Source organism: Coffea arabica, chromosome 1c (genome assembly GCF_036785885.1).
Source record: "Coffea arabica cultivar ET-39 chromosome 1c, Coffea Arabica ET-39 HiFi, whole genome shotgun sequence".
Lineage (NCBI taxonomy): Eukaryota > Viridiplantae > Streptophyta > Magnoliopsida > Gentianales > Rubiaceae > Coffea > Coffea arabica.
In genome coordinates this window covers 54,784,605-54,797,356 of record NC_092310.1, presented here as the reverse complement: position 1 = coordinate 54,797,356, position 12,752 = coordinate 54,784,605, and the positions used below count along the sequence as shown (strand labels likewise).

The 12,752-nt window shown below is 36.0% G+C and overlaps 1 protein-coding gene across 2 annotated transcripts; it reads left to right on the top strand.

The window, feature by feature from the left end:
• The first annotated feature begins 4,482 nt into the window (after positions 1–4,482).
• On the top strand, positions 4,483–8,661 carry LOC113730165 (protein NRT1/ PTR FAMILY 8.2-like). Of its 2 annotated transcripts, none has more exons than XM_027254679.2 (5): positions 4,483–4,826; positions 5,838–6,010; positions 6,099–6,316; positions 6,704–7,257; positions 7,619–8,661. In XM_027254679.2, the coding sequence occupies exons 2-5, from the start codon at positions 5,905–5,907 to the stop codon at positions 8,454–8,456; spliced, it is 1,716 nt and encodes a 571-aa protein (XP_027110480.2). In that variant the 5' UTR covers positions 4,483–4,826; positions 5,838–5,904; the 3' UTR covers positions 8,457–8,661. The 2 variants fall into 2 exon arrangements, with proteins under 2 accessions (XP_027110480.2, XP_071935023.1); XM_072078922.1 differs by lacking the exon at positions 4,483–4,826 and adding an exon at positions 5,222–5,421.
• The last annotated feature ends 4,091 nt before the right edge of the window (positions 8,662–12,752 follow it).

Below are 12,752 nucleotides of genomic sequence, written 5' to 3'. Positions count from 1 at the left end.
AATCGTAACAGCTAGTGATCAAGTCATCACATAATTAGTTATGGCCCCATCTGATATGAAATACAGCAAACTACAAGCATATATGCATGTAAAGAATGAGGATTAATCACTAAATTCTTACTAATTAAAATAATGATACAAATTAAGCGTGACAAATCCATTACTCTTACAGGACAAATTAAAGTGAAATACTACTAATCCTAATCACATAAAGAAATAATTAAGTAACTCGAAGGACTCAAGCTTACATAACCGAAGAATATAGTGATTTTCCTGCAATAAACCATTTTCTTTTCTAGTTAATCGGTGTCCTATTGATGATAGACCAAAATTCGGCAGAAAAGGCATTGGACATATGATGAGGGTACTTGAGTTCTGAACGAGTAACTAGTACAGAATCCTGTAGACAGCCTGGGAAACATAAGAGACAATCCTCATGCACGATACTGGTATTTCCCAAAATTTTTCAAAGGTTGTTTGATTAGAGCATCTTTGGAGGTTTGTGTTTTTGTGGCTTAAACCCTTTGCTGTTTGCCTTACCTCAAAGCAGTTAAGGGATGGTAGCTTTTCATGGGTTTGCTTTCTTAACCGAAAGATTTGCAGCCTGATTTCTCATTTGCTTTGTACATAAAATTTGGCTAGAAAACAAATATCTTAGTCATTACACAAAAAGGGATCATCGGCATAGCTTCGATAGTGAAATTCGAATACATTACAACTTACAGCAACTTTCTTTCTTTTTTTGGTGAAAGGTTTTAGTTCTTGAAATGTAGTTTTAGTTAAAAAGCTTCCTCTTTTTTCCTAAACCATCATCGACATTTAAAGTTGGGCTTTCTGGAAAGAAACTAATCCACCACTTGATCCAACAATCAATCACCAAATCCCCATTTTTCAATTACAGTTAACCAACTAGCATGAAAGCTAGGTGGTTGGTCTGGCTGTTAAACTAGGAAAAAAGTAAGCAAAAGTTTGTTAAGCAACTTTTAAAAATCGTTTGACCAGAAAGTTAAACAAACGCAGTGATGATTCCTAGTGTTATTGATCATAGGAGATTAACAACGTTGAGTTGATACCCACTAATACATGACCTGGGCAAAAGGGTTTATAAAGTAAGTTACATGCGCGCGTCGCCAAAGGGCCATTTTGGGTTGGGCTGTCACTTATTTGCAACTCGATCGGAATAGTGACTCCTGCACGAACCAACTTGGTCATGTGAATATGTGATGATTAATGTTTGCTGCTAAAAGGAAATTGTGCAAGCAAATATCTATTAGAGTTAATTGTAGTGGTCAAAAACACCACTTCCAGAGTTAGGGATTTCGAATTCAAATCCCTCTTCTTCTAAGTTTTTTAAATTTCACTCCTTCGTTGCCAAAAAAAAAAATAAAATTAACTGTAGTCAAATAACTGGCTTTTAGCTGAAAAAAAAAAAGATTTATGATGAGAATACTTCTAATTGGAGTCATATGTATTTCACAAAAGGTCCAAAGCTGACTACTGCACATAAATTCCTGCACTGAGTGAACGTCCTTTGGCTTGCACTTCATGCCATTTTACTGCGTAAAAGTTACTCCGGAGAGAACCCATTTTTGTCCGTCTACAATCTCTATCGCGGAAAGCAAAGAAACGATTGTTTTGTCATACTCAATAGTATATTAATTCCAATCACACTACGTACTCCATGAACTACCTTCTGAAGTCCCTATCCCTTCTTCTGCCCATGTAAATCTTCTGTGGTGAAAGATTTTAGAATTCATTAACTCGTTATTATTTGGTTATTTTAAGGGCAAAAGTGGAGGATTTGGTGTCGCTTGCTCTTAATAGGGTGAATGGAAGGGGTTAGCAGTAATATTAAAATTTTAATAAGACACTAACAAAAGAAGACCATCAAACAAAGACTTCTCACTTGATCGGCTTGTATTTGATGACCAAATATCTAGATGTAATTGACACAAATGTTAGTTTATGGCATTGATTAATCTCTTACGGAGACGGAATACTTTAATGGCTTTGCTGGTTTGGTATTTTTTGGGAGAAATCAACAACCACCATTGCATCATATACCATCTTGAAGACGTCCTAGTCTCTGAAAAAGACTCTTGATGATGGGATGGGGATTTTAAGAATACTCGTAATAAACCACGAACTCAATTCGTTAAGGCAAAGAAAGTGGACCGTAACTCTTTTAATTATTTAATTGTCAAGAATTATGAGATAGCTTCATCTTTGTCAATTGTTTTTTGGATAATGTTATTTAAACTCCTATTATGCTATTTGTACTCCCACTGTCGCATTTTTATTTTGATGAAACCATATTATTCCTATCCTGATTTCTACTCCTACCCTAATTGGATGACCACATCTAGTATAGTTAGCACATGGGCAAGGCAAAAAAATTAGAGTAGAGGTAGTATAGTCTCATCGAAATAAAATTGAGATAGCGGAAGTGCAAATAACATACTAGGGGGGTAATGTTGGTAAAACAGTTTTGTATTGACGAAATCTGCTCAAGTTCTACTTGTATCCCCGAAGTCCCAACCGCGAAAAAGTAATTGTAGCAACCAAAAGAAAAGAATGCCTCTAATGTCCATGTGCTATTGAATGAAACGGAAGGTTTCGAGCTTCAATATCAGTGGAATGGTTAATAATGTCGTAATATAAAAAATTGGTTAATCACAAAAACTCCTCTTAACATTTAACAAATTTTCACTTTATCTCTTAATGTTGATTTTTTCTCACTTTATCCCTTAAACCTTTAGTCAACTTTAACATTGTATAACGAAAATGTTATAAAGATATTTATGCCCTTAGGTGTTAAGTCCAATAAATTCCCTTAACATACAATATCCTCTAATTTCATTTTTCTGTTATTTTGTCCATTTGTCCCTAAAATCACTCAAGATAGATAATATTTAAATCAGCATTCCTAACATAACAATGAAAATTATTGTACATTTATGGATATTGGCTTTGTTAAATGTTATCTCCATAATTATAGGTTTTAGATAAAGGGTAATATCCCAACTCGTTTTGCATGATAAGGGGAAAAAGAAAAATTATTAGTGAGAAAAAAACTATAAAAATATTATTAAAGGTCTATAGATTGGGTTTGTTTGGATTGAAGATTATTTGAAAATTTTTTTAAAAAAATATTGTAATACTTTTTGCTATCTGATGTTTGTGAAAAAAAGGTATTTGAAAAAAATAAAAAGATGATTGAGAAATGTGCTTATGACTCGACAAAAAAATTTTTTTAGAAAAATTTAGCAATCCAAACAATTTTTAATAGCATCTAATCATGCTATATTATAAAAATGACCCTCGAAACTTGAAAGCCCAAATGAACAATGTTTCTCTCTTTTTTAAGTATTAACAACAAAAAATTTATATTCCAATATGAAGAAAATATCTAACTATTAAAATAAAAGTGCAACCATATGCACATTCCCAATTTAATTAGTACAATATCTGTAAATATATAACATTTTCATTACTATGTTAGGAAAATATATTTTTATACATTATTTACCCTGGATTATAAAATATCGGGGTTGACTAACGATTTTGGTGACAAATAGACAAATTAGGAAAAAATGATGTGTGGAGATAAAGAGCAAAATAAGTTAGGGAAATTATTGCAGTTAACTATTAATTAAGGGCATAAATATCTTTTTGACAACACCATTATACAACACAATATTAGAGTTAACTAATGTTTCAAGGGATAAAGTGGAAAAAAAAACCTAACTAATAACTAGGGTGAAATCAGAGCTCCCACTATTTTGTGTTCAATAATTGAAGAAATTTATGGAAATGGGTATTTGGTCATTCTCAGAATTCTCAGCAAGTGAGGAATCCCCAATCAAAAATAGAGATAATCTCGAGAGATTCAGTTAAACGACGATTAAGTACAGCTAGGATCGGTGGTTCTTATCGTGCGGCCATTATATTGATTGAACATGAATTGTATTATTTATTGTCGGTTGTGTGAATTGCAAACTTTTAAAAATTATTAGTATGAATATATATATATATACATATATATTTTTTTTACCTTTTTTGTAGGATCCATCGATTTCACAATTCGATCCTGACCAAAAAAAAAATATTCTTTAATGAGGGTACAAAAGGAAAGTAGTGTATAGATTTAAACAATGAAAAACTTTTCTTAATTGGTGTGCAAAACCTTAAACGTCAGTTATAAAAAAAGGGAGGGAGTATTTATTGTCGGTTATGTGAATTGCAAACTTTTAAAAATTATTAGTATGAATATATATATATATTTTATCTTTTTTTGTAGGATTCCACAATTCGATCCTGACCCAAAAAAAAAAAAAAAATCTAGGTAGAATCCGATCTTAAACAAAACATTAGGTCCAACAATGTTGGTGGTCAAATCCTATTTGATTTAGCTTTTTACTAACCATACATTTTTCTTTCTTCTTAATTTTTGGCTTTTAAGAATTGAAGGTTAAGGAGGAATTCCTATGAGGGTTGCGGATTGCAATGGGACTGTAGTGCAGTACCATTGATGCCCCTCGATGTATGGAGACTGAATGGATGACAGATTCATGGGAAGTGAGTAGACGATCGGTATTCGGGTACAAGTGAGAAATAACAGATATTCAACGCGTCAAACCCCTCAATTAAATCCCATTCACGGAAAAAAAGAATCCCATTCACGAAATCCCAGTATAAGATAAGAAGGCCCAATTGGATTCTGTGTCTTGAATGTTAGCAGTATAACTTGCACAGGAAACTCAGGGTTAGGAAGTCCGGCTTTCTTCCTTAGGTCCTTCGACGACCTGTCATTTGTTTTGTCACGGGTATGTTTTTCCTGATCCCTACAACTATTACTACTAGTCCTAAATTTCTTCGTTTTTTATTTTTTTCCTTTCGTTAGTCGATGATGACTTGATCGTCAATCTTTTGATGTTGATGTTGGAAACTGGGAATCCCCCACGTTGGAGATGCCGCATGTTCCATATGATATGATAACGACAATTGAAGAAAATATATAATTAAACAAAAAAAAAAGACGTCGTACGGATCCTTTTATTGAATCTTCTCCGGCTGTGATTCATGTTACTGTCTGTCAAACGGTGGTGGATTATCTTCGGGTCAAATAAAATAAATAGAGGTAGACTAGTGACAAGGAAGTTTTTTATTCTTTCGGCAAATAATTTGGTGCTTTTTCTACAAGAAGTATTTTACTTTCACATCCTCAAGAAATAAGTTTAACCAGTTGCAGTACTGTTTTCAATGACGACAAACTGGCAAAAATCTTAGTATATAACTCTGGTCTGCATGGAATCTCTCTCCCCGCCTGAAACAAATACTCCTACTTCTTTTTTCAATCGCCCATGATGCCTAGTGTGCTCATTGATGGTGTTTTGTGGATTTCGCATCAGCTTCTTCATGGTAAGATAAAATAGGATACAGTGTAGTTGGACTCGATTATATATATTTCAATACATGCATGTGGGAATTTTGTGCTTGGCTTGGGCAAAATACTTGAATGACGGAGCAAGTAGCAGTTTTACTATTTCATTAAATATCAGAAGAAAAGTTCTCTGACTTTTGTTGCATCCACACAGTGGAAAAATTTGGATAGAAAAGTGATGTATGATGACTACTTTTCTGTACAGGCTAAAATATAGATGCTGAACATGGAAATCTTGCAGCTAAACAAACTTGTATTGCTCACATATAATAAAAGCAGATTTAATAACACCTAATTGAAAACGCAATTAATCTTGCTTTCTGGTGATGTATGTTCATAAATTGTGGACCTCTCTTTTGAATCTCATGCCGACTAATTTTCTTGGGCATCATAGTGCACCAGGTTTGATTAATTCCGCAAGGGAAAACAGCTGTTTGATTGCGCACCCTTTGCTGGATATCATGGAAGCAGATGACTATTACACCAAAGATGGAACAGTTGATTATCGTAAGAACCCTGCAGATAAGAGGAAAACCGGAACCTGGAAGGCCTGTCCTTACATCCTTGGTAATTGTTTCATCTGAGTTTTACCATTATTTGAACTGGGGCATGCTTGGGATGATAACGTTGGACTTTTTATTGTTTTTGCTGTCAGGAAATGAATGCAGTGAAAGATTGGCGTACTATGGAATGAGCAGCAATCTGATGATCTACTTCACAAAGCAACTCAATCAGCACACTGCTGATGCTTCAAGAAATCTCTCGAATTGGTCCGGAACATGCTATATCATGCCACTACTGGGAGCATTTCTTGCTGATTCATATCTTGGAAGATATTGGACAATCGCCAGCTTCTCAACCATCTACTTCATTGTATGTTTTTCACTTTTCGCTGATTATTTTTCCATTTTAACAAATTCCAAAGGACAAAGCTATTTGTCATCACAGAAAGGTGTAGGCAAAGCATTCAGGACTTTCAATAGTCTAGTCTTGGGAGTCAAAACTAGCTCCTCAAAAATTTTTTTTTTTAATTTAATGTGAATGACAACCCTTGCCAATACATGCATATAATAATGTTTAAACTCTGGGCTCTTCATTTTTCTAAAGAAGTGAAAGATGGTATTTGGTTTATATGTTTTGTTTCATTAATTTTAATTTTCAAATACTTTATGTGCTGATATTTAGTGGAACCCAAGCTGAGCTGCATGGGGATCTGTTTTGATCATGAGATGTCATAAAATGACTTTAATTTTGTTACAGGGCATGACACTTTTGACATTGTCGGCATCGGTCCCAGGCCTAAAACCCACCTGTTCTGCCAAGGATGTTTGCCAGCCAACGGGCACTCAGACAACAGTCTGCTTCATAGCACTCTACCTGGTAGCACTAGGAACTGGAGGGATCAAGCCGTGTGTCTCATCCTATGGAGCAGATCAGTTTGATGATGCTGATGAAACTGAGAAAAACTTCAAAGGCTCTTTCTTCAATTGGTTCTATTTCAGTATCAACATTGGGGCACTAATTGCTTCATCTTTATTGGTCTATATACAATTACATGTCGGGTGGGGATGGGGGTTCGGTATACCTGCTGCGGCAATGGCAATAGCAGTGGTTTCCTTCTTTTCTGGTACCCGAATCTACCGTTATCAGATACCAGGAGGCAGTCCCTTGACTCGCTTATGCCAGGTCTTGGTGGCATCTTTCAGAAAGCATAGCGTTCCACTGCCTGCTGACAAATCTCAACTTTATGAGGTTGCAGATGAGACAAGTGCTATTGTAGGCAGTCGCAAGCTTGAACACACAGATTCCTTCAGGTATGCTTTGAGATAAAAGGCCTTGAGCTTCGTCAGCTTTCCAGTTAACGTATTTTGTCTTTTTGTTCACAAAGAAAAGATAAAAGGATCAAACCACCGAAGTTTGTAACTAAAGATGGTAGTATCTTTTGTAATTTTGCTGTTTACTAGAAAACAGAAGAAACTAAAATTAAGAAGAGTCAAGAGTTGATTGGAAACTGTTCAAACTTTAGTGGTCTACACATCCTTAACAACTTTATGCATGTAGGTGAGACAGCATGCCAAGTATACTTCAGTTTGTATTGCTATTATGCCTCTCCTTAGGTTTGAAATTGCCAGTCCCAGATTTCTAAATGAAAATTGTTGTGTTATATATTTGCAGTTGCTTTGACAAGGCGGCAGTGGAGACAGAATCAGATCGTGCAAATGAATCAAAAGTGAGTGCATGGAGGCTTTGCACCGTGACACAGGTGGAGGAGCTGAAATCAATCGTAAGATTGCTACCTGTTTGGGCCACTGGTATTATGTTCAGTGCCGTTTATGGTCAAATGGGGAACTTATTTGTATCACAAGCCGAAGTCATGGACACCCATTTGGGAAAAACTTCATTTGAGATCCCAGAAGCATCACTCAGCGTTTTTGACACACTCAGTGTCATTATCTGGGTTCCGATTTATGACACAATAATAACCCCTTTTGCCAGAAAAATTACAGGCCGCAAAAATGGCTTGACCCAGCTGCAGAGAATGGGCATCGGACTGGTCATATCAGTTTTTGCTATGGTATCTGCAGCTGTTCTAGAGATTGTTAGGCTTGGAATAGTGAAGAGACATAACCTATACGACGCAGAGCTGATTCCAATTTCAGTGTTCTGGCAGATCCCTCAGTACTTCATAATAGGTTGTGCAGAAGTGTTCACATTCATTGGACAGCTAGAGTTTTTCTACGAACAGGCACCTGATTCCATGAGAAGCTTGTGCGCTGCTCTATCGCTCACCACCACCGCACTTGGCAACTATCTGAGTTCCTTTTTAGTAACGATCGTCACAAAAGCCAGCACCAGGGGTGGCAAACCAGGATGGATACCGGACAACTTAAACTATGGTCATCTGGATTACTTCTTCTGGCTCTTGGCTGCGCTTAGCGTGCTAAACTTTGGAGTTTTTCTTGTGATTGCCCAGAGGTATACATACAAGAAGGCAGTCGGAACCCTTCGCTGATTAAAAAAAAAAAAAAAAAAAAATCTGCTCCTTCAGAATCGAAGAAGAAGTGGGATTGGGGTTAAAGGGCAGCTTAGAAGTTTTATGTTTTTGCATTTTCTTTGTTCCGCTAGATGGTAAAACGAATACTACTTCGTTTGATGTGAATAGCTTTTTATTTTCTGCTTCGATCCTGTACTGTACATAAATTGATTACTTTTGGAAATCCTCTCGCAGTCCCTTGTTTTTGTTTTTGTTTTTGTTTTCATGCGGTGGAGCATCACTACTCACGATGCACACAAGCACTAAAACCACGTGGCGACAGTGTGCTTAATTTGACCCATATACAAACATACATACGTGGGTGTGCTTAATACTAATTTAATAATGCACCGCTAGGGAGAAATGTACAGGAGAAGAATCCACGATAAGCATATGTTTATTTTATTGAGTTTAGCTATGAGGACTATAATTTGCATTGCCATGAACATCGTGGCGTGATGTCTCCAATCGACTGGGAAAGAAGGAAAGGAAACGTACTTATTGAGTTTATAACTCACGTTTAAGATTTTACGCAAAAATTTTATATTGTTTAAATCTGTACACTACTTTCCTTTTGTATCCTCATTAATTGTCCAATTCACCCATATTTTCTCTCACTAGAGTACTAAATGGTGCTGTTTTACTAGGCCAAAAGTAATGTAAACTAACTCCCACCAAACTAGAGTAGTAATTAAGAACCCTGTATTGAAAAAGAGAGATAAAAGGGTAAAATTGTGAAAAAATAATTAATAGTGTATGGAGATAATAAAACGACAGATAAAAATACATTAGAGCAAATTTCTTAAACGTCAGTTATAAAAAAAGAGAGGGAGTATTATGTAGTACAAAATGGGTCTCACTTAATAATGACAGATCAAAAGTCTGTTTAATAGGAAGTGTAAAGTAAATCAAAGAAAGAACCATCATGATTGCAAGTTGTAATTTATAATCAATTAGAGTACATCTAAATGCTGCTAATTATTTACTGAGCAGGAGATATAATGGTTTGTGCTTTTTTTCACTGTATATTAAGCTCAGTCTTTGTAAAGTATATTACCCGTTACACCAAAGGCCAAAGCAAAATGGTAAACCTCCGTCACTCCAACTGCCATTTTGAAGTAGGCTAATTTATAGCTGAAGAAATTTTATTCTACTCGCAATCAAAAGTTGCTGGTTCAGGCGATCTTCTTTTGAGTTCTGACATAGCTTTGCTATTGCATGAGACATTGCAGAAAAACCCAAATCCTCAAGCAGAAATTGATGTCTATAAAGACACGAGACAGGATGATTTGTATACTAAGTAGGACGGGACAGTCTATTGTCGTAATAATCCAGCCAAGAAAAATGAAACCAGGACTTGGGAAGCCTGCCCATACGCTTTAGGTATTGGACTAATAATATGTTTTCTAGTCAAAGCTCATGTTTCTTTTGTACTTTTCATTGATAGAGAATTAGAGATTGAATGTTGCGAGTGATTGGCATGTTACGGCATGGGTACTAATCTGATGCTTCTTTAATTCTGCGCTGGAATTTGCAAGTCTTGGCCCTAGAACTCGAGCCATTTGTCTCCTTCCTCCACGTTCCAATTGGTTTAAGCCGAAGACGGATGCATCAGCACTGGGTAATCCTGGCAAAGCAGCTGCAGGGGGTCTGTTGAGGGACTCCACAGGCTCTCGGGTGAAGGGATTTGCCAAGTTTAGAAATGGCACGTACACCGAGAAGGAAACCGATGTCATGGATTTCAAGAGAGGTCCGTTGTGGGCACTACGAGATGGACTTGAATTGGCACTGTCGCTGAATATTAGCTGTTTAAATGTGGGAGTTGACTCTTGTGAGATTATTTTCTTCTTGTTAATAATACATATTTTCTTCTCTCATGAACTATCTATCCCCTCTTACTGCTGGTTGCAGGACTCTTTAAAGTCTAGATTCCCACAGATTATTATCAAGCACGTTCACTCTGAAGGAAACCAACGTGCTGATGCTTTTGCAAAGATGGAGACCTCTATTTTACCACCTTTTGTAGTTTCGATTCTTGCCCTGCTACTATTTCTAATATTGTGCTGCAAGATGTAATGGGTTTGTAGTGTACACCCAGGATGATTGTAATTGATAATGTTTAATTTATGTTAACCACCTTATTTTACCCAAAAAAAAAAACAAACAAACAAAAACTTGGCCAGATACAAGGCCACTCACTGCTTCTAATAACGTCTGTACTTGGTTTGGCACATCCAACAGCTGCGTCGCACCCCTGAAGAGCCTCTCTCTCTTAAATGCCTATCTAGGAAGATTTGGCACAATAGTTGTCTCAACCATTTATGTTCTGGTTTTCTTTGTTGTTAATCACTGAGTCTCCATTTCCATGCACTGATTAGGCATCAGTAGACTCCTGTATGCTGAATGGTGATTATCAAGATATCATGATGAAAATTCAGAAAAATTATTCATTTGATTATAGGCCTAAGAAGTTCTTTTCAACAGTTCTATAGATATGCTCAAACAGATACATTTGCAGTTAATGTAGTTTTATTGAAGCCCACCATTTATGGAGACTGCCAGTTGATGACAGTTCACTGCAGTTTCACAAAGTGAGAGATTATTCAATGTGTCCAACCACTCATTGAATTACTATTAACTAAATCCTGGTTAAAATGCGATTGGATTCATTGCTTGAATATTTTCTAAAGAGCACAGGGTTAAGGAAGTCTGCATTTCTTTCTAAGATCCTTTCTTTCACCTGTGAGTTCGACCAATCGGTCATTTGATCTCGGGTAAATTATAAATGACCCCCCCGGTGATTTCATCTATTGCTACATGGCATCTGTAATGTTTCTAAATGTCTATTTCACCATTTTATGGTTTCAAATAAAGTGAAAATTTAACGAAAAATAACCTATGTAATGTTATTAATTGAAATACTAATAGTGCTCCTTACTTAAAATGTTAAATCAGACTACATCTTAACTATCTATAAAACTACAAGGAGATTATGTTAAAAAATGTAAATACTTTAAGGAAATAAAGTGAATATTTATGCAAACTATAGAGAAGTTAAATGGATATTATCATTTCATCATACACACTTCTAGAACGCCTTTGGTATAATCGCCCCAACTGACTATGTGGAACTATACGGGATTACATGACTATTTTAAAATCTTAAAAAGATCATCAGGCATTATGCAAAATTTTAGGGAGTATGTACGTAATTTGCCATTTTATCTTTTCAAGGTACGTTTTGCTGCTCCCCATCAGACTTACTTTGGCCATCCTACTTCTTGTACGTGAGTTCTTCCCATCTTTCTCCTTTCCTTTTCTTTTTCAATTTCTCTAACGTGAGTTTACCACATCTTACTGCAGCATACTAGGGATTATTCCAATTTGACATTATTCTTCTTCATCATCAGATAGAGAAATTATTTTGATGTTTTCTTTTCTTTTCAAAGTTGTTGTTTGAATTTCTTTCCGGCACGCATTTTCCTCCATTTTTATGTTGATCATGCTAGAGGCCATTGGTGGTAAGCATTAATTTCTCTAATCTTTTGAAGCCTAGCATTTCGTGTTCGTATGGAAAAAGACACATTGGCTATAAATGCAGTCGGCCGGTCGATGACTTGGACTGTTCATGGTGGTAGCAACTAGGAACTGTATAATGTATATATGGCATTGTTGAATTCGTTTGTGTTTCAAATGGTATAAAACTATGTGATTCGTCTGGCCATTGTTTCATCAATCTAATGTAAGCCCAAAATCAACTTTTGTTCTCCGAATCTAGTGGTGTCTACTGCTTAGGTAGACCAAAACCTTGGAGGAATGGAAATATGAAGAAAAAATGTGCTTGTTTGTGTGCAAGCGGCCACAAATTGCTCTGCCGAGTACTCAAAGCAAGTAAATCATATCTTTGCCATCCCATTAAAGAGCACAAGAGGAACGGATCACAAGAGAAACGAATCACGGGACTCACAAGTTCTATTTCAGATTAGTTGAGGATAAAATGGTATTTTTGTAATTTTAACACTACAATATTACAGTATCATTTTACACTCTTACCTAAATCTATTTACATCAAGTCTCTACTTATTTACACTTTAGGAGCAATTGGTCTGAACTGAAACTTGTGATGCCCCTGATCCCACAGGACAAACACTCTTGACTTTTACTGCGTCCACACGGTGAAAATACCAGATGCAAAGTAATGTACCAGGACTACATCTGTGTCCACGATGGGTGTAGATGTAGATGCTGAAAATGGAGATTTAGCTGGCAAACAAA